The sequence below is a fragment of the Cebidichthys violaceus genome, unplaced genomic scaffold, assembly GCF_023349555.1.
Source record: "Cebidichthys violaceus isolate CVI_PGR_0920_01 unplaced genomic scaffold, fCebVio1.0.p SCAF_1, whole genome shotgun sequence".
NCBI classification, from domain to species: domain Eukaryota; kingdom Metazoa; phylum Chordata; class Actinopteri; order Perciformes; family Stichaeidae; genus Cebidichthys; species Cebidichthys violaceus.
Genome location: NW_027176262.1, coordinates 342,681 through 364,904, shown reverse-complemented (window position 1 = coordinate 364,904; position 22,224 = coordinate 342,681). Strand labels below are relative to the sequence as shown.

The 22,224-nt window shown below is 40.0% G+C and overlaps 2 protein-coding genes across 2 annotated transcripts in view; one reads left to right on the top strand and one right to left on the bottom strand.

Annotated features, from left to right (window-relative positions):
* Positions 1-10,690: 10,690 nt before the first annotated feature.
* triap1 (TP53 regulated inhibitor of apoptosis 1) lies at positions 10,691-11,842 on the bottom strand. The gene has a single exon (XM_068705863.1). It carries the CDS (start codon positions 11,735-11,737, stop codon positions 11,513-11,515), a length of 225 nt encoding a protein of 74 aa, XP_068561964.1. The 5' UTR covers positions 11,738-11,842; the 3' UTR covers positions 10,691-11,512.
* A 1,647-nt stretch (positions 11,843-13,489) lies between these two features.
* supt5h (SPT5 homolog, DSIF elongation factor subunit) overlaps positions 13,490-22,224 on the top strand; it is a 19,797-nt gene continuing 11,062 nt past the window's right edge. Inside the window, exons 1-12 of the mRNA XM_068703433.1 lie at positions 13,490-13,603; positions 13,820-13,923; positions 14,263-14,416; positions 14,507-14,575; positions 17,172-17,183; positions 17,283-17,352; positions 17,776-17,844; positions 18,179-18,244; positions 18,328-18,358; positions 18,440-18,508; positions 18,724-18,975; positions 19,290-19,379. Of these exons, the coding sequence (XP_068559534.1) occupies positions 13,840-13,923; positions 14,263-14,416; positions 14,507-14,575; positions 17,172-17,183; positions 17,283-17,352; positions 17,776-17,844; positions 18,179-18,244; positions 18,328-18,358; positions 18,440-18,508; positions 18,724-18,975; positions 19,290-19,379 (966 nt within the window). The 5' untranslated portion in view covers positions 13,490-13,603; positions 13,820-13,839. The remainder of the gene's footprint in view (positions 13,604-13,819; positions 13,924-14,262; positions 14,417-14,506; positions 14,576-17,171; positions 17,184-17,282; positions 17,353-17,775; positions 17,845-18,178; positions 18,245-18,327; positions 18,359-18,439; positions 18,509-18,723; positions 18,976-19,289; positions 19,380-22,224) is intronic.

Here is a 22,224-nt window from a genome sequence, read left to right as displayed (position 1 = left end):
AATCAAAGCTAAAGGCGGTCCAACGAAATATTATAGTGTGTGACCTTTTTTTTTTGGTGGCGACTTTTTTTTTGGCCAGGCAGTGTATATAGTTTCATTAGTAATTCAGTTTGATAATAAACAATGAATAATAATAATAATAATTCGTCCAGCTTTTCAATTGTGAGGATTTTCTGCTTTTCTCTGTTTTATATCATTTTCAACTGAAACGTTTTGGGGTTTTCCACCAAAACAAGACTTTTGAAGACATCAGCTTGGGCTTCATGAACATTGTTCAAATTTTTTGACATTTTATAGACTAAACAGTTGATTAAGAAATAATCCAGAACAAAACTACATTGATTGGAACCATGACTTTAGGATAAAGACGTTCAATTCTAGCATCTTCTTTTAGGAAAATATTAACTGTGAACTAAAATATTACCCGCATGGGTTGTGGACTAGTTCTGTCACGTAGCAACAGAAAACAACCGTCCGATCATGTCATAACAGCTGCAACAGTTGGACTCTTCCTCTTTGTTGTTGGGAAACTCTCGCTGTCCCAGAGGAACACCCTAACCCTGGATGGGATCAGAAAACTGCAACTCGTACACTTGAGTGTGATGAATAATGATGCTGACATGACGAGAGATTTAGACAGAAGCTAAGAAATTGACCAGCAGAACCAAGAGGCACATTCCTTAATTTAATGAAAGAAGAGCGAAGCGCTCTGTGAGACTGTTCACCCTGAAGCTCTCGGGTTGGGTTGTTTTTGCAAACGCAAAACACACTCACCTTTCATGTCACAACTGGAAAGAGCAGCTACATCCAAAAGATAATTAAAAGCATTTATTAGTAGCAGATGAACACTGTTAACATATCCAAAACTATCTGTTCGTCAGATCAGGAGGAGCTGCTAGCTATTCCTCCATTTGTGTTGTTGAAGGCTCAGTTGAGCAGGCTTAAACGGAGGTAGTGAAAATGCAAAAAGATTATATGTGTGTGTATGTATATATATATGTATATTATTTATATATATATATATATATATATATATATATATATATATATATATGACATGTATAGGGCCCCACAACCTCTCATATCGGATTATTATATTGAATATTATATTTGTTTAGGCTGCTTTTGTTGTTGTTGTTCTCTGTGGTTGTTTGTGTCTTTGTAGTTGTTTTGTGTCTATTGGTGGTCATTTAGGTTCCCTTTGAGGTTGTTTTCCCCCTTTTCGTAGTCGTTGTAAGACTCTTTAAAGCTGTCTTTCATCTCTTCGTAGTCTATTTTTGTCTCTTTGTAGTCATTTTTAGTTTTACGTCTCTTTATGTTTGGCATGACATGTTGCAGGTGAGTAGGGCCCCTGACATTTTTGGCCCGTGGGCCTGTGCCCAGTAGGCCAGTTCAGTTATCCGTCCATGCTAAGACGACACCAATGTATTTCGGATTGGAAACCACTTGACACTTTTTTCTTGACACATAAACATAATGCTGATGAGGGGCACTGCCTTCCCTCTGAGTTAAGAACATACAACTGTTCTTTTGTACAGAACAATGCAAGAAAGACTCTTTGTGAGTATGTCCACTGTATGTGTGAGTTTAATAGCAGCTCTTTCACTGGTTTTTCATCGTACATATATTATATATCATCTGCATACATTTCAACACCAGCCCCAACAATGCTAAAGGCAGATCATTAATCTAATAGCAGAATTGGGCAGCCGTAGAGGGGAAGTTTAGTTTAGTTTAGAAGAGGAGAGGACCTAGAATAGAGACCTGGGGCACTCCCACATTTCAACACCATGTCTTTAAGGTCTGCGGTTGTGAAAGTTTATGATTTATTCTAAACAGATCTTCTCCAACTGCTCTTTAGGTCTTCTTGGTTTGACCAATAATATATCACTGTTCTCTTGTTCTCCTCCACAGACGGAGTCAAAGAGTCATAAGTGTGAACTCTTTCCGGAGAAAGAAGCAAAAGAATTCCTCTGTGAACTTGAAAAGGTTCTTCAGAAGATGAACAGCCCCTCATGATCTCCATAAGGACTTTTTAAAAAACACTCTGAGATCAGTTTTCCTCCTCATGAACTTTGCATTTTCTGCATATTTTCCTAGTTCAGGTGGGTGAAGAGAGAACTTTCAGAGTAGAAAAACATGGAGGTGGAGTCTGTGTGATCAGGATCACTTGTGATCCAAGTCCAGATTTGGATAAACGGACAGAAGCCTGGATGGGACAAGAACACTTCAACTCGTTTCATTTTGTGTGGTGTGGCCCGTCTGAAGCATTAGAATGTTAGTGATGGCTGCTTCATTTTGAAAACCAGCCCCCTTAATTCACTATTTGTCACGTTGTAATCTTTTTAGGAATGAAAACTAGAAGTCAAAAGAAACGTGACGAAGAAGTAAAGAATTCCCAGGAGATGGACGACGCCCACTGCTCAAAGGAAGAAACCAATGAGCTCAGAGCTCCACAGCAGCGGTGAGGAGATGCATCACGTGGACTTACAACAACCTTAAAGAACAATTCAGAGACATGAACACCGAAAGTCAAAGATCTGAAGCAGAAAAATGTACCAAAAACGTTTCAGCTAACCACACGAATCCACACTTGAAGTAGGAACACGTAGAAACACCCAAAATAACAAGCAGGCGACTTGACAACAATGATGGAGGCATTGTGGGAGAATGAAGGCCGACCAAAGAACTGTACAAAGATGAGGCTTCACTGGGAAAATGTAAAAAACATAAACATCTGTCCAGTGGTGCATGTTGGGAAACATTGAAAGTGTTGTGATGAGAGAAGACTAAAGTTTTACTTGCAGAAAGTAAGAAAACCGTCCCAGAAGTTGACTTCATGTAAAACAGGAAGCAGTGGCTGGAAATAAACCACATGTTGAGTTAAGGAGAACATATTTAATAAGAATCGGAAGAAATGTGCCACCGACTAAATTAATGCATAATTAAAATACATTTGAATTTACATAAAAGTGTTTCCAGACAACTACCTATGTTATTTGTTATTTTCTATATATTTATTTTGTTGTTTTATTTGCATAACTTCCTGTATTATCTGTGTAGACGCTCTGTTTAAACCCGATACATTAAAGAGAATGTCAGAGATGATAACGGGTGACGGTCTCTTGATGCGTTGATAACATTCAACATGTGAACGTCTGACGTTTAAATGACGGGTTAAATGACAAAGGTTGCTGCTAGCAGATTCTATCAGTTATCAATAATTCATTTCCACATTTAACTGTCAAGACACCAAAATGAAAGTTGTTTGTCTTTCTTTTTAGTTTCTTAGACGACGGAGACGTTTGTTGGAACAGAAGTGAAACATTGTGAAGAAGCTGGAGGTTATTGTGTCCGTTTATAATACAAACATAAGAGCGTCTGTTTTATGTCATACTTCCTCTGTGTATCTGACGTGTTGTGGTGATTTAACAGACACCAGAAGCAGATCTTCATTCTGTGGATTCCTCGCCTCCAACTTTCAGATTTACTTTCAACTTTTTTAATTATTGAAAGCATGAAGAAATCTGTTTTTTTGAAGACAGAAATGCTCCTTCAATCATTGAGCGTCTGAACTGACTGAAATCACAGCTATTTTAAGCTTTAGAACCGAGCAGCACTTTCCCTCCATTGATGCTTGTTTGGCTGCTAGAAGTGGAATTATGTTTCTCTGCATATAATAAACATGAAGTTCTGTTCAGCGAGTTAAAGACGTTCTGAAACACATGGAGGTCTGACAAACGTCTTCAGGTTTATTCCTCATAAAAACACTTAATTATTATTTAATTTTATTATTTATAATAATAATATATATAGTTTCCATATATAGAGAATTTTATGTTTTTTTATATTTATTTTTATAAATTTGTGTTTACTTGCTAGCAGTCTTCTTCTTCTTCACTTTCTTTTCTTTGTGCATGCCTGTGTATAAATAGCTTGTGGTTATTACGCACTTTAGGCATTTTATCGCGTGAATCAGTTATTATTTTAGGAAACAAAACCACTCGACGAAGACATTTATTAAAGTGTTAAAACGTGGTTTTAAGAGCCGGAAATGTGAAAGTGGAATAACGCTTCTACGTCAGGAAGAAACTCATTTGTAGTGTAATGTTCAGAAATTTCTCAAACAGAGAGGAAGAAGGCCATAGTGGAGAAGAAGGCCACTGAGGAGAAGAAGCAGCAGCCCTTTGCACTCTTTGTTCCATCAGCAAGCAGGGCAGGAGTCAGCAGGTCCAGGTCAAAATCAAAAGTATTTAATATTGTTAACAGAAGCCAAAACAATCACAAACCAAATGACACTACCGATAGTAAAATATTTCAAGAAATATGAGACCTCGTTTATACCGCAGGACAGATAGATGTATCTGCCCCATGGTATGAAGGAAGTCTGATTCTCTCAGGGGACAAACAGCTCCTTTGCCCCCCCAGAGTTGCATTCCTCAACCTATCGATCAGTTCCACGATTAGCTGAAGTCCAATGAGCTCCTCCTTGGATCCTGACCCATTGTCCTGGGCAGAAACCTCAGTGAACTACCCTCTTCCCCCGCAGATTGACACCTCCTGGCATTCCTCAAACCCCCATCACAGACTCAATATACATTCAATGACCACACTCCTTGGTTTAACACTTCCCAAGTAACCACACTGTGACACATAATATCCAGCACTAGGAATGCTTTAAAACTTAAAATTCCTCACAATTCCCCCCTAACTCACTCTTCAGAGTGAGTTTATTAAACAGTTGTATCTATCATGCATCATCTACTCATAACTGGTTGCCCTGTATATTTGCGTCACTAAGTGTTAATTAATCTCTGCAGGGGTCCACTTGAACATCTGCATCAACAATACATGAGACAAATACATTTAAAAGCATTTCTAACAGTTATAGTGTAGCATTTCTGAAATAAGTACAAGCTATCGAGGGAAAAGGATCATTCCTTACACATAGGTGTCATCATGATGTGTAAGCAGAATAGGTGTTACAATTGACATGTTAAAAACAGTAGACAACACATTGTGCCTCTGAGGCCACATAGTTCTCGGTGTTTCATCGTCATCCAATGGTGGTGAATTGAGTCTGACTTGCTGCCGGTCCGACATGTCCTTCCACACCATTCCTGGGCCTCGTACCAGAATGTCTTAAACAACTCAGATTGTGTGGGAGACAGAAACAGAGACAACAGCAGTATTTCTTCCAATAAACTCTCATTCTACCATTAGAACATTTCCACTTCTATCCCTTCTCTAAATCATACTTCCTCTAACCTTCAACTTCCTAAATCCTTCAATTTCATTTGAATACATGTGCTATGTGGGTGTGAGTGGTGTTTGTCTAATTTCCAATGTGTGTATTGCATGTACAAGTTTGTCATCTAAAGAGTCTAAAGTTAACTCACCCTCTGTGTTGTAATGTGTGCTCGTCGTTGGTCCATCACCAGGGTCCACTCCGCTTGCCTGCTGCCCCTCCTCAGTCTGATGGCTGATTGTCGAGCCCTCCCACCACTTCTTGCTCCATGGAGAATGAGCAGCCTCTTCTCCAATGTCCAAGCGGCCACATTTATGGCAACCAAAGTCTCCAGTTGGTGTGTGTCAAAGTCTCAAAGTCTCTGCCCCTCTTTCAGCTTCCTCTCTCTCATGACCTGATACATTATCAGCTGGTCATCCTTGTGCCTGTGCTGACTAAACTTCTCTGTCCATCTCACACAACTTTCTTGTGTGATGTTTTCCAGGCTCATAGATGGCGGAAAGCCTTCAGTCAGGGCAGACACTGTAGGTCTTGAATGAGTCTCGTTTGTCTTCTTCATCCTCGGCGTGTTGAGTGGTGGGTGTTGTTCATGATGTTTGTGCCTGGGGGGCGTATGGCAGCAAAGCAGAGTCCCCAGATCAGGATCCACCCGACCATGTACCTCAACTAAAAAACAAACAAAACAAAACAAAAACTTCCCAAAGATCAGCAGTAAACGTTGGAATACATCTTCGCTAATCTATAGTTGAGTACAACGTTGTCTCATGTAAAGATAAAATTTACAATCCAATTCTTAGATGTGTGTGTGTGTGTGTGTGTGTGTGACACCCTCCTTTCTGCTCCTGCATTCCTTTCTCTCTACATATCATTTGCTTTCCAGTCCACTTTAAACATTTCTTTCTTTCCCTCTTGGACATCATTTCATTTTTATCTGCTTCACCTTTTTCTCTGCTCCAAGCACACTCCAAGTTGATCCAATTTTTCGGCGGCGACCACATGGCTGCAGCTAGCACAAAAGCTAGGCTAAACAAACCTCCTCTGGGCTATCCCAAGAGGCCATGCTGCCACGAGCATGAATTTGTGCAAACACAACAGGCCATGCTACTACGACCATGAGCCTGCAGCTCACACAAAAGGCTATGTCAACCTCCTCCAATTAATCACGCTATCAACTGTACCAGTTATTTCTCATAATCTCCTCTATTATCTAAATATACAAGGTTAGACACCAGAGCCTGCAGCCTCCAGTTCAACCAATTAATTCACGCCTTACTTATCACAATAATCTCCTTTACAACGCAATTTCAACAACACAACAACACGCTACCTATGTCCATACACAATAAGCCATTAACACAGCTAAGCTGTACTCTTGCTGGACTACAATCAAATATCACAATGCGGCTTTAGCCGTAACTAGTCTCATCACAATAGATTTCAAGTTATTATACTTCACCGGCCTCCTGCAGCTTCTCCCAGCAGCCATCTCTCAGAGACGCAGACTGTCGGACACCTCCGCGAAAAGTGTCCACCGATCCACGTCCCCTCAGCCCTCTCCCAGTTCTTCCAAGAAATCACGTCGGGGTCACCAAATTGTAATGTTCAGAAATTTCTCAAACAGAGAGGAAGGCCATATGGAGAAGAAGGCCACTGAGGAGAAGAAGCAGCAGCCCCCCCCCTTTGCACTCTTTGTTCCATCAGCAAGCAGGGCAGGAGTCAGCAGGTCCAGGTCAAAATCAAAAGTATTTAATATTGTTAACAGAAGCCAAAACAATCACAAACCAAATGACACTACCGATAGTAAAATATTTCAAGAAATATGAGACCCCGTTCATACCGCAGGACAGATAGATGTACCTGCCCCATGGTATGAAGGAAGTCTGATTCTCTCAGGGGACAAAACAGCTCCTTTGCCCCCCCAGAGTTGCATTCCTCAACCTATCGATCAGTTCCACGATTGGCTGAAGTCCAATGAGCTCCTCCTTGGATCCTGACCCATTGTCCTGGGCAGAAACCTCAGTGAACTACCCTCTTCCCCCGCAGATTGACACCTCCTGGCATTCCTCAAACCCCCATCACAGACTCAATATACATTCAATGACCACACTCCTTGGTTTAACACTTCCCAAGTAACCACACTGTGACACATAATATCCAGCACTAGGAATGCTTTAAAACTTAAAATTCCTCACAGTAGTCCGTTTAAGGATTGGAGATAATGATCACCGAATTATTAATAAAAAGTAATAATAATAATAATATAAAGTAACATGTGTTCCTGTAGAGACAAGTGATCCTGTAGAGACAGGAACACATGAAGAGACAAGTGATCCTGTAGAGACAGGAACAAATGTAGAGACAAGTGATCCTGTAGAGACAGGTAACGCTGTCGTATGTCTGTCAGCAGCCTCTTCACTTTCACAAAGGTCACATCTCAGCCAGAGGGTGAATCGTCTTCTGTCACACATGATGAATTGAAGGAATGTAAAAAACAAAGATGACATCACGACTGTTATTCTGTCATCGTTTACTTTTCCTTTGATCTCAACTCTGCTTTTCACGACAGCCGATGATTCCATGATTAAACCCTGAAGCCTCCAGCTCAGTTCCCACAGCACCAAACTACACGTTTACCTCTATACTGAGTATAAATACACGTTTACCTCTATACTGAGTATAAATACACGTTTACCTCTGTAATGAATATAAATACACGTTTACCTCTATACTGAGTATAAATACACGTTTACCTCTGTAATGAATATAAATACACGTTTACCTCTGTAATGAATATAAATACACGTTTACCTCTATAATGAGTATAAATACACGTTTACCTTTATAATGAATATAAATACACATTTACCTCTATACTGAGTATAAATACACGTTTACCTCTGTAATGAATATAAATATGTTTACCTCTGTAATGAATATAAATACATGTTTACATCTATAATGAATATAAATACATGTTTACCTCTATACTGAGTATAAATACATGTTTACCTCTGTAATGAATATAAATACACGTTTACCTCTATACTGAGTATAAATACACGTTTACCTCTGTAATGAATATAAATACATGTTTACCTGTATACTGAGTATAAATATACGTTTACCTCTGTAATGAATATAAATACACGTTTACCTCTATACTGAGTATAAATACACGTTTACCTCTGTAATAAATATAAATACATGTTTACCTCTATACTGAGTATAAATACATGTTTACCTCTATACTGAGTATAAATACACGTTTACCTCTATAATGAATATAAATACACGTTTACCTCTATACTGAGTATAAATACATGTTTACCTCTGTAATGAATATAAATACACGTTTACCTCTGTAATGAATATAAATACACGTTTACCTCTGTAATGAATATAAATACATGTTTACCTCTATAATGAATATAAATACACGTTTACCTCTATACTGGGTATAAATACAAGTTTACCTCTATACTGAGTATAAATACACGTTTACCTCTATACTGAGTATAAATACACGTTTACCTCTATACTGAGTATAAATACACGTTTACCTCTATACTGAGTATAAATATACGTTTACCTCTATACTGAGTATAAATACACGTTTACCTCTATAATGAATATAAATACACGTTTACCTCTATACTGAGTATAAATACATGTTTACCTCTGTAATGAATATAAATACACGTTTTCCTCTGTAATGAATATAAATACATGTTTACCTCTATAATGAGTATAAATACACGTTTACCTCTATAATGAATATAAATACACATTTACCTCTATACTGAGTATAAATACACGTTTACCTCTGTAATGAATATAAATACATGTTTACCTCTATACTGAGTATAAATACACGTTTACCTCTGTAATGAATATAAATACATGTTTACCTCTATACTGAGTATAAATACACGTTTACCTCTGTAATGAATATAAATACATGTTTACCTCTATACTGAGTATAAATACACGTTTACTTCTGTAATGAATATAAATACACGTTTACCTCTATACTGAGTATAAATACATGTTTACCTCTGTAATGAATATAAATACACGTTTACCTCTATACTGAGTATAAATACACGTTTACCTCTATAATGAATATAAATACACGTTTACCTCTATACTGAGTATAAATACACGTTTACCTCTGTAATGAATATAAATACACGTTTACCTCTATAATGTGTATAAATACACGTTTACCTCTATAATGAATATAAATACACATTTACCTCTATACTGAGTATAAATACACGTTTACCTCTGTAATGAATATAAATATGTTTACCTCTGTAATGAATATAAATACATGTTTACCTCTATAATGAATATAAATACATGTTTACCTCTATACTGAGTATAAATACATGTTTACCTCTGTAATGAATATAAATACACGTTTACCTCTATACTGAGTATAAATACACGTTTACCTCTGTAATGAATATAAATACATGTTTACCTCTATACTGAGTATAAATACACGTTTACCTCTGTAATGAATATAAATACATGTTTACCTCTATACTGAGTATAAATACACGTTTACCTCTGTAATGAATATAAATACATGTTTACCTCTATACTGAGTATAAATACACGTTTACTTCTGTAATGAATATAAATACATGTTTACCTCTATACTGAGTATAAATACACGTTTACCTCTGTAATGAATATAAATACATGTTTACCTCTATACTGAGTATAAATACACGTTTACCTCTGTAATGAATATAAATACACGTTTACCTCTGTAATGAATATAAATACATGTTTACCTCTATAATGAATATAAATACACGTTTACCTCTATAATGAATATAAATACACGTTTACCTCTATACTGAGTATAAATACAAGTTTACCTCTATACTGAGTATAAATACACGTTTACCTCTATACTGAGTATAAATACACATTTACCTCTATACTGAGTATAAATATACGTTTACCTCTGTACTGAGTATAAATACACGTTTACCTCTATAATGAATATAAATACACGTTTACCTCTATACTGAGTATAAATACATGTTTACCTCTGTACTGAGTATAAATACATGTTTACCTCTGTAATGAATATAAATACACGTTTACCTCTATACTGAGTATAAATACACGTTTACCTCTGTAATGAATATAAATACATGTTTACCTCTATACTGAGTATAAATACATGTTTCATACATCCACAATCAGTGCATCAACATTGGTAATCAAAAGAACTACTAGTCACCAGAAGTCATAAGTACATTTCCTTTAAACAAGCATCTAAGAGCCTGAAGCAGAGCATAAACCGGTGGACCCGTCTGTCCGCTCAGGACGGTCTGTGGCGCTAGAGGACGCCTGTGATTGGACGAAAGCTCCGGAGAAACTAAATGACCTTGACTTTTTAGAAATGAATTAATTTTGACAAAGATTTAATTTTTTATTTCATAACAAGCGACAATCGTTCCATTTCTGCAGTTTATTTATTGTGATACATTCAGCTTTATGTTTGTGACATTCATGTAAACGAGAGTAAACGATGAGAAGGTCGACGTTCTTCTGGCAACAAGTTGCTCGATCCTCAGCAGGGAAATTTTGTTGCTCAGACGCAGAAACGAGATCAAATAAAAGTTCATCTGAGATTTAAATGCTTCGTCTCGTTTAGAAAACAAAAATCTGAAGTCTTTGAAATCAGTGAAATCAGCAAAAAAACACAGAGCCCTTTATTATAATTTATATATATTTAATATTACATATAAATATAATATTAAATATTCATATGTAATATATATATAAAATATAATAATCAACATATATGTCAAATTAAATAATAAACAAAACAAAAATAATGAATGTAAAGTCTAATTCAAAGAGAAAATGGCAGTGCAGCATGAACTAAAAAAATGAATAATCTAAAGAAAAACACTAAGAAAATGTAGAGAAAATATCACTTAAATGATGGAGAGAGCATCATAATCCGGCAGCGACGCGCGTCACTGGTTGATGTTTGTCTTTCAGTGAATGAGTGAATGAAGCACTTCGTTCTCTACTGGATTCATACATCGATGATAAGACTCATTATTCTCATTATTCTCATTAATCGATTAATCGACTACTTGTTTGTAGTCTTCCAGTGACAACAGCAGCTCCTGAGTGTGTTCAGCAGCAGCTCTGCGCATGCTCAGTGGACACACACTCTCGCGGTGATCTCCTCGGTCTCTGTCGATCCAGCGGTCGGGTCTCTCTCCTTCAGGTCTCGGGCTTGTCCTTGTCGGGCCCCATGAAGTCCACCCCGTCCACCGGGATGTCCTTCTCCTGGATGGCCTTCTGCACGCACCGCTGGTACTTCCGGAAGGTCTCGGTGCACGGGTCCCCGCTCCGGTCCCCCTTCAGGAACTTGTCCGCGAACCAGCGGTTGAAGCAAGTGTCGTACTCCCGCTTCAGGTCGGTGCAGGCCTCTCCGACGCTGTTCATTCTTCTTCGACGGTTTTAAACTCCGCTGAACGCGAAGAGGACGCAGAAGAAGCGTCTTTAAAACATCAACAACAGCAGCTCGAGACTCTCCTTGAACCGGGTGACGTGATTGGCTGGTTTTCTGAGAGCGCAACGTCGAACGGAAAGACGTCATGATGTTATCAGAGATGTTTTTTTACTCTGAGAAAGAGGACTCACTCCGCGAGGAATCTTCAAACTCTTTAATTTAATAAAAATTAAATAACGAAATGAATCGCTATAGTATCTTTTACTTTTGTATTATTTATAATAATAATGTAATCATAATTATACATATGATATTATATATATATATATTAATTTGTTTATATTTAATTAGTCTTAGATTTAATTTACCTGCTAGCAGAATGATGTTGAAAACGAATTAAATCTTTATTATCATTCTCTTTTAAATCTCTTATTAAAACACATTTTTACAGACTGGCTTTTCTGTTTTATTTCTGTTTATTTTTATCTATTGATTTTACTAAATCATTTTACAAAATATTTATTTTATTTTATTTACTTTATTTATTTTATTTATTTCTTGTATCGTATCGATTGTCTCACTGATCTTTCTGTTGTTGTCGTTATTTGTCACACTTTGTAAACTCTGTTTTTAAAGGTGTTATATTAGTGAAGTTATTATTATTAGTATTTGTCTGGCTTATTTTGTAGCATTGTTAGCATTCAGTTACTTTTTGGACTCGAATGAAAGATAATGTGTGAAAGAAATAATGTCAGACATGTAGTTATAAAAAGTCTTAATATATTATTAGAATTCACATAAAACATTGAAAATGGGGATAATTTCTACTTTAACTATTTTGCATTAATGTCTGTATATTTTTCATATATATTTCATATGTTTACAATAAACTCAATGATGAATCATGTTCAAAATGTAAAATTATATGTTTGGACTCAATTTGGATTTTTATGTAAAAAAAATACAAAATCAATTAAAAATAATTAAAACATAAATGAACCCCATCTTCAATGTTTTATGTGCATTTTAATAATATAAAGACTTTATTATGCTCACGTCTGAGAAATGAAGAATTAAAGCATTTTTTTACTTTTTCTTTGATAAAAATAAACCTGAGATTGTAAACGTGGTGGAAAGTAATTAAATACATTTACTTGAGTACTCTACTTCAGTGCAACGTTCAAGGTACTTCCATGTCCTGCTTGTGTGTACTTTCACTCCATTCAGAGGTAAATATTACTTTCTACTTCCTTTCTTTGATAAGTAGTTTCTTTGAAGATTAACTTTAATAAATAAATAAATTACAGGTTGAGATAAAACTTTATTGATCTCAGGGGACAATTCACAAACTACCCAACAGGAAGTGATTTAAATGAGCTCCTGTTCACCAGCTGTGACATCAACACATCAATGCATCAATAATTATGATCCAATAATACAAAATATAGTTGAAATCCACCATTCTGTTGAAGTGAGTACTTTTGCTTTTGGTACTTTTTGTAGTATATTTTATATATATATATATATATATATATATATATATATATATAGTATATTCTGATGATAATACTTTTACTTATAAAAGAGTATTTTCTACACTGTAGTTCTTCCACCATTGTCTTTTAGTTTGTGTAACTGTAATCTGTAGTTTTCTAAAAACAGTGTCAGAGTGAGACCTCTTCCTCTTTTAACCCAAACACCGTCCGAAAACAAATCCCGCGAGACTTTGCGCAGCTTTCGGAAATCTCGCGGTTCTCCCAAAGACGACGCGAGGAGCATCAGACTTGTGGAAAACAAGCCGGTATTTTCTTTTATTCGTCCACTAACAAGATATTAAACACGAGCGGGAGTTAAAACGGGTAAGTAACATCCGGGTACCTCCTCGGCTAACGTTTGATTCTCGCTGTTTCTGAGATATTCACGTAAACGAACGTTAGCATGCTTTGCTAGGCCCCTCTTTGATTGTTATGACCCGGATGCTTCGCGGCTACTTTAGCCGTTAGCCGCTCGGTCATGTTTTTTTTGTTGTTGTTTTTTTTTAATTCAAACTTTTAAGTGAAATTATGTTTCTTAAGTCTGCTGCCGGAGCTCCACGATGTCTGACAGCGACGACAGCGACTTCTCCGACAACCAGAGTGAGCGGAGCAGCGACGGAGAGGCCGAGGAGGCGGAGGTGGAGGTATGCTAACCGCTAAGCTAAGTGATGCTAACTGAACAGTAGAGGAGAATGATGTATGCTAACCGCTAAGCTAAGTGATGCTAACTGAACAGTAAACATTGTGACTTAATGTGGTGTTAAAGTGGAATAAATGCTGCTGTATTGTGCTAATAGATACTTTATCATTGTACTACTTGTTGTGTACTCCACCGTGTTACGGTAGGATGTTAAGTACACATTTGAGGTACTTTTACTTGAGTATTTTTTCCTACTTCTGCTCCACTTTATCTATCTGACAGCTTTAGTTACTTCTACTTAGTTAGAAGTATATAACATTCATGTGTTGTTTTGTGGCGTTAGGAGACGGGGAGCCCCGTGGGCAGCGACAAGGTAGCAGAGGAGGAAGGAGAGGACCTGGAAGATGAGGAGGAGTACGACGAGGAGGAAGAGGAGGACGACGACGACCGTCCCAGGAAGAAGCCGAGACACGGAGGGTTCATCCTGGACGAAGCCGGTACGAGTCGGCTGCTCCTTCGGCTCCAGGTCGTCTGAACGAATCGACCGCTCCTCCGGTTCAACGCTTGTCTTCTGTGTTTCTGTCCAGATGTGGACGACGAGTACGAGGATGAGGAAGACCAGTGGGAGGAAGGAGCTGAAGACATTCTGGAGAAAGGTGAGGACCTCGTTCAGAGCTTTTTATCTTTCGTTCTTCAGGTGTGAAACAAACGGTCCTTCAGTGTGTGACCGTCTCATACGTGTCCAGTCTCGCTGACGTCTGTCTCCCTGTACCTCCTCGACATGACGTCTGATCTTACTGAAGCTCCTAGAGGCCTTCACACCTCGTTTGGTCCGGACGTTCTGACATTTCATGTTGATCCAGAACACGGAGCTGGTCTGGGTCCAGATCAGACTGAACTCTGTTTGTTTCTAGCGTGAACATTTGTTTATTCGGACGGTTCAGACTTTCGGACCAATTGCAGGAAGTTCTGTTCGTTCTGTCGTCAGACCTGTAAAAAACACAAAACTAAATGATCACGACGACCTGATGCAGAAGAGTTATCAACAGAAGAGTCGACGTTGAGCATCAGGTGCTGCTCACCTAGGAGATGACGACAGGATGTAGGAGGTGACAATGACAGGACGTAGGAGACAGGATGTAGGAGACATGATGTAGGAGACAGGACGTAGGAGACAGGACGTAGGCCACAACAACGGGACTTAGGCGTCAGGACGTCAAGGCGTAGGAGGTGAAGATGGGGAGTCGGTATGTCATGTAGTGTGGAACCAAAACAAACCGGATCTAAAGTAAAGAACGTCAGAACAAGCGAACCGGGTCTGGACCTTGAGGTGTGAAGCAGTCTCTGGAGTGGGTGGTGGGTGGTGGGTGCTGAGGTGCAGCAGAGAGCCTGATTAACACTCTCTCTCTGTCTCTTGCCATGCATGTCCTCTTCAGTTAACGGTAATTGTACTCCAGATTCTCTCCTGCTCGCCGTGTTTCTGTGTTTCGGTATCTGAAGCAGATGGAATAGATGAAGTCTGTGTTCCCACAAAGTCCTGACTCCACCTCATCTCAGCTCAGCTGTTTGTGAGGCACAGCGACCAGGAAGCACCGAGGGCAGATCCACCACTGCAGAGCATTTAATGTCTATAACAGCTGCTATAACTGCTGTTATAACAGCAGTTATAGCAGCTGCTATAACTGCTGTTATAACAGAAGTTATAACTACTGTTATAACTGCAGCTATAAGAGCAGCTATAACATAACAGCAGCTACGACCTCGTAGCCGGTGTGTGTTCACGTTTCACACGTCCTCACATGATGAACCCTAAAGTCTCGTTTCAGTCCTTCAGAATGAATCTGGTTTGGTTTGTCGTCGTTCCTCCTTCACAGAACAGTGTGATCGTTTGCCCGACGCTGCTCCCTGGTAGACGGCTGCCGTGTTTGTTTGTTTGTTCTGAACTAACGGTGTGGTGGAGCTTCTCATGTGGCACATGGTAACACATAGAACCACTGGAGGCAGAAAGAACAGCAGAAACAAAACCAGAACCAGACCATGTCTCCATCCACGCTGTGTTCAAAGACCTCCGATTCAACAGGTCTGATGTTGAGTTCAAAGACCTCTGATTCAACATGAACTGAACAGTCAGTGTTCAGTTCAATCTACCAGACTTTATGTTCTGCTCTTAAAGATGAACGTCTTCAGTAGGAACCAATGGACTGGCACAGGAAGTCAGACCGTGTTGAGAGACGGACCGACAGCAGAGAATAGAGAACCACCAATTATGACTGTTTACCTTCATGACATGTTACACTCATAATAATACTATTAATGATAATAATAATAATATTAATAATAATGATAATAATAATACTATTAATAATATCAACAATAATATTAATAATAATGATTATAATAATAATAATAATACTATTAATAATAATTAGCATTAATAATAATAATGATCATAATAATATTAATAATGATAATATTAATAATAATGATAATAATATGAATAATAATAATAATATGAATAATAATGATAATAAAATGAATAATAAAGATAATAATTATCATAGTAATATTAATAATGATAATATTAATAATAATCAATAATGATAATATTAATAATGATAATATTAATAATAATATTAATGATAATGAAAATATTAATAATAAAGATAATAATAATAAAGATAATATTAATGATAATAATAAAGATAATATTAATAATAATATTAATAATGATAATATTAATAATAAAGATAATGATAATGATAATAATATTAATAATGATAATATTAATAATGATAATATCTTCTCCGTGGTGTTTTGTTTCTGCTGCTCTTTCTCTGGTCTTGTTGTTGTTGTTGTTGTTGTTTATTATTTGTGTTCAGTCATCATTAATCTGTTTGTGTTTGTTTTCTCCCATCATGCTTTGTGTTGCTGCTTCCTGATGATGAATGTCTCTCCTCTTCATCCTCCTCTTCCTCCTCCTCTTGGCTGCTGCTTCACTTTAATCCAACTTTATTTTCTTCTTCTCCTGCTGCCTCTTCGTCCTCTTCCTCCTCTTCTATTGTTTTTTGCTTGTTCCACCATCTTCTTCCTTTTATCTCCATCCCTCCTTGTCTCTGTTCCTACTTCCCTCACTGCTCCCTGTTTCCTTGCATTGCTCCTTTGTTTCCTTGATCCTTATTTATTGCCTTTATCTCTGCTCCTCCTCCTCCTCCTCCTCCTCCTTCTTCTCTCTCACTGGTCGGTCCTGAGCAGAGGAGGCTGAAGGTACGTCTCTTCTGAACTTCATTCATTCATTGTTTTACTCTGATTTCATGTCGTTTCACATGAATGGTGAGGTTAACCCCTTCCTGTCTGTCCCGTCAGTGTCAAACATCGACCATGTGGTTCTGGATGAAGACCACTCCGGGTCCAGACGGCTGCAGAACCTCTGGAGGTAACGGAAGCCTTCACAACGAGTTTAGGATGTTTATCCTACAACTACTCTCATCTATACTCATGAACTAACAACATATCATAGATCTAGAGCCACTCATAGATCTAGATCCACTCATAGATCTACATTCACTCACAGATCTAGATCCACTCACAGATCTAGATCCACTCACAGATCTAGATCAACTCATAGATCTAGATCCACTCATAGATCTACATTCACTCATAGATCTACATTCACTCATAGATCTAGATCAACTCATAGATCTAGATGCACTCATAGATCTAGATGCACTCATGATTGTAGAGTTAGAGCTCCGTGTTAGGGTAAAACATGACTGTGATGATGAGAGACTTTTGGCTCTTCTACATTGTGTTGATTGTTGTGTGTTGATTGTTGTGTGTTGATTGTTGTGTGTTGCAGAGACTCCAGAGAGGAGGCATTGGGTGAATACTACATGAGGAAATACGCCAAATCCTCTGGAGGAGAGCAGTGAGTATCTCTGTTCTTTATATGAGAGTCTTCATCACTGAGGTTATAACCTTCATCAGTGGAGAACGTCTCCAGTTGTTCTCTTTGTTTCCTTCAGCTGCAGACAGACTCAGTTCTGTGTATTTGAGTCTTTGTTGGTAGAACAGATGTTCAGTTCACAGCTGGTGGAGGATTTTAATACTCAAAGAAGAAACTCTGAATTTCCTGAGAATTAATGATGTAAATTACGGGGAAAAAACTCAAATCTTCTCTGAGATTAAAGAGAAAATCTCTCAAATGTAGCATTATTGAAGTATTAAAGAACCCTCCTTGTTTCTTCTTCTGTGGTGCGCAGCTACTCCGGAGGGTCCGAGGAGCTCTCCGATGACATCACCCAGCAGCAGCTACTTCCTGGAGTCAAGTACGTGTGATCGCTCATCGGCCAATCGGCATCGAGACGCCTTACGTTTTCTTAATGTTTCCATGTTGTTTTGTTTTCATCAGGGATCCCAATCTGTGGACGGTGAAGTGTAAGGTGTGTTTTTATCTGACGCACGCACACACACACACACGCACACGCACACACACACGGCCTCATCATATCCTGTCTTGGTAGATCGGAGAGGAGAGAGCGACGGCCATCGCCCTGATGAGGAAGTTCATCGCCTACCAGTTCACCGACACGGTGAGAAGCTGCTTTATTTGAATGCTCTGATGCTCTGCTCTGATTGGCCGGTGAGGTTTGTTATTTAAGTGAGAATCTTCATTTCACATCTAATTGAGTCCTTCTGGAGGACAGAAGTCCTCTCTTCTTACATTCATGTTACTTTGTTAACGAGCTTCAGACATTAGGAGAACAATCCGTTTCCTTAAGTGATCGCTGTCCCTTTGACTCCTCAGCCCCTCCAGATCAAGTCCGTGGTGGCCCCGGACCATGTCAAAGGTTACATCTACGTGGAGTCGTACAAGCAGACGCACGTGAAGTCGGCCATCGAGGGCATCGGTAACCTGAGGATGGGCCTCTGGAACCAGCAGATGGTCCCCATCAAGGAGATGACGGACGTCCTCAAGGTGGTCAAGGAGGTCACCAACCTGAAGCCCAAGTCCTGGGTCCGGCTGAAGAGGGGCCTGTACAAGGACGACATCGCTCAGGTACCCACGCAGTGCTGCAGCGGGTCCTCTAGAGGGTTCCTGTGTGAGCTTCACTACAGACGTTTACGTAACAACATACTTTAACCTCCGGACCTCAGAGCACCTTCTGAGTGTTATTTTAGTTCCCATAGAGTCCTGCTGCTGTATAGAAACAGAACCATCCTGAGTAGAAGTAGAACTAGAACATGTGTTTAGAGAACAACAGTTATGATGACATCACTCAACAGAATAAATCATGTCATCTCTTTGACGTTGGTTCAGGGTGAACGTAGTGAGCTCTGTGTTGAAGTCTTCTTCTTCGTGGGTTTTTCCAGGTGGACTACGTGGAGCCGAGTCAGAACACCATCTCTCTGAAGATGATCCCTCGTATAGACCTGGACCGCATCAAGGCCAAAATGAGTCTGGTAGGAACCAACACACACCAACACACACCAACACTCACCAACACACTCGGCAACATACACCAACACTCAGCAACACACTCGGCAACACACACCAACACTCAGCAACACACACCAACACACTCACCAACACACACCAACACTCACCAACACACTCACCAACACACTCGGCAACATTCAGCAACACACACCAACACTCAGCAACACACACCAACACACTCACCAACACACACCAACACTCACCAACACACTCACCAACACACTCACCAACACACTCACCAACACTCACCAACACACTCACCAACACACTCACCAACACACTCACCAACACACTCACCAACACACTCACCAACACACACACCAACACACAGCAACACTCAGCAACACACACCAACACACACACCAACACACTCACCAACACTCACCAACACACACCAACACTCACCAACACTCACCAACACACACCAACACACTCACCAACACTCACCAACACTCTCACCAACACACTCGGCAACACACACCAACACACTCACCAACACACACCAACACTCTCACCAACACACTCACCAACACACACACCAACACACTCGGCAACACACACCAACACACACCAACACACTCACCAACACTCACCAACACTCACCAACACACACCAACACTCACCAACACACTCGGCAACACACACCAACACACACCAACACACACCAACACTCGGCAACACACTCACCAACACTCACCAACACACTCACCAACACACTCACCAACACACTCACCAACACACTCACCAACACACACACCAACACACACACCAACACACTCACCAACACACTCACCAACACACTCACCAACACACACACCAACACACTCACCAACACACTCACCAACACACTCACCAACACACTCACCAACACACACACCAACACACACACCAACACACTCACCAACACACTCACCAACACACACACCAACACTCACCAACACACTCGGCAACATACACCAACACTCAGCAACACACTCGGCAACACACACCAACACTCAGCAACACACACCAACACACTCACCAACACACTCGGCAACATTCAGCAACACACACCAACACTCAGCAACACACACCAACACACTCACCAACACACTCACCAACACACTCACCAACACACTCACCAACACACTCACCAACACTCACCAACACACTCACCAACACTCACCAACACACTCACCAACACACTCACCAACACACTCACCAACACACTCACCAACACACTCACCAACACACTCACCAACACACACCAACACTCAGCAACACACACCAACACACACACCAACACACACACCAACACACTCACCAACACACTCACCAACACTCACCAACACACACCAACACTCACCAACACTCACCAACACACACCAACACACTCACCAACACTCACCAACACACTCACCAACACTCTCACTAACACACTCACCAACACACTCACCAACACACACCAACACACTCACCAACACTCACCAACACACACCAACACTCTCACCAACACACTCACCAACACACACACCAACACACTCGGCAACACACACCAACACACACCAACACACTCACCAACACTCACCAACACACACCAACACTCACCAACACACTCGGCAACACACACCAACACACTCACCAACACACACCAACACTCGGCAACACACACCAACACACTCACCAACACTCACCAACACACTCACCAACACACTCACCAACACACACCAACACACTCACCAACACACACACCAACACACACACCAACACACTCACCAACACACTCACCAACACACACACCAACACACACACCAACACTCACCAACACACTCACCAACACACTCACCAACACACACACCAACACACTCACCAACACACACACCAACACACACACCAACACACTCACCAACACACACACCAACACACACCAACACTCACCAACACACTCGGCAACATACACCAACACTCAGCAACACACTCGGCAACACACACCAACACTCAGCAACACACACCAACACACTCACCAACACACACCAACACTCACCAACACACTCACCAACACACTCGGCAACATTCAGCAACACACACCAACACTCAGCAACACACACCAACACACTCACCAACACACACCAACACTCACCAACACACTCACCAACACACTCACCAACACACTCACCAACACTCACCAACACTCACCAATACTCACCAACACACTCACCAACACACTCACCAACACACTCACCAACACACTCACCAACACACTCACCAACACACTCACCAACACACTCACCAACACTCACCAACACACTCACCAACACACACACCAACACTCAGCAACACTCAGCAACACACACCAACACACACACCAACACACACACCAACACACTCACCAACACTCACCAACACACACCAACACTCACCAACACTCACCAACACTCACCAACACACACCAACACACTCACCAACACTCACCAACACACTCACCAACACTCTCACTAACACACTCACCAACACACTCGGCAACACACACCAACACACTCACCAACACTCACCAACACTCTCACCAACACACTCACCAACACACACACCAACACACTCGGCAACACACACCAACACACACCAACACACTCACCAACACTCACCAACACTCACCAACACACTCGGCAACACACACCAACACACTCACCAACACACACCAACACTCGGCAACACACACCAACACACTCACCAACACTCACCAACACACTCACCAACACACTCACCAACACACTCACCAACACACTCACCAACACACTCACCAACACACTCACCAACACACACACCAACACA

Bases quoted from the DNA above. Each gene is read 5' to 3' on its own strand.
- triap1 (XM_068705863.1), bottom strand. From the start codon at position 11,737: ATGAACAGCGTCGGAGAGGCCTGCACCGACCTGAAGCGGGAGTACGAC.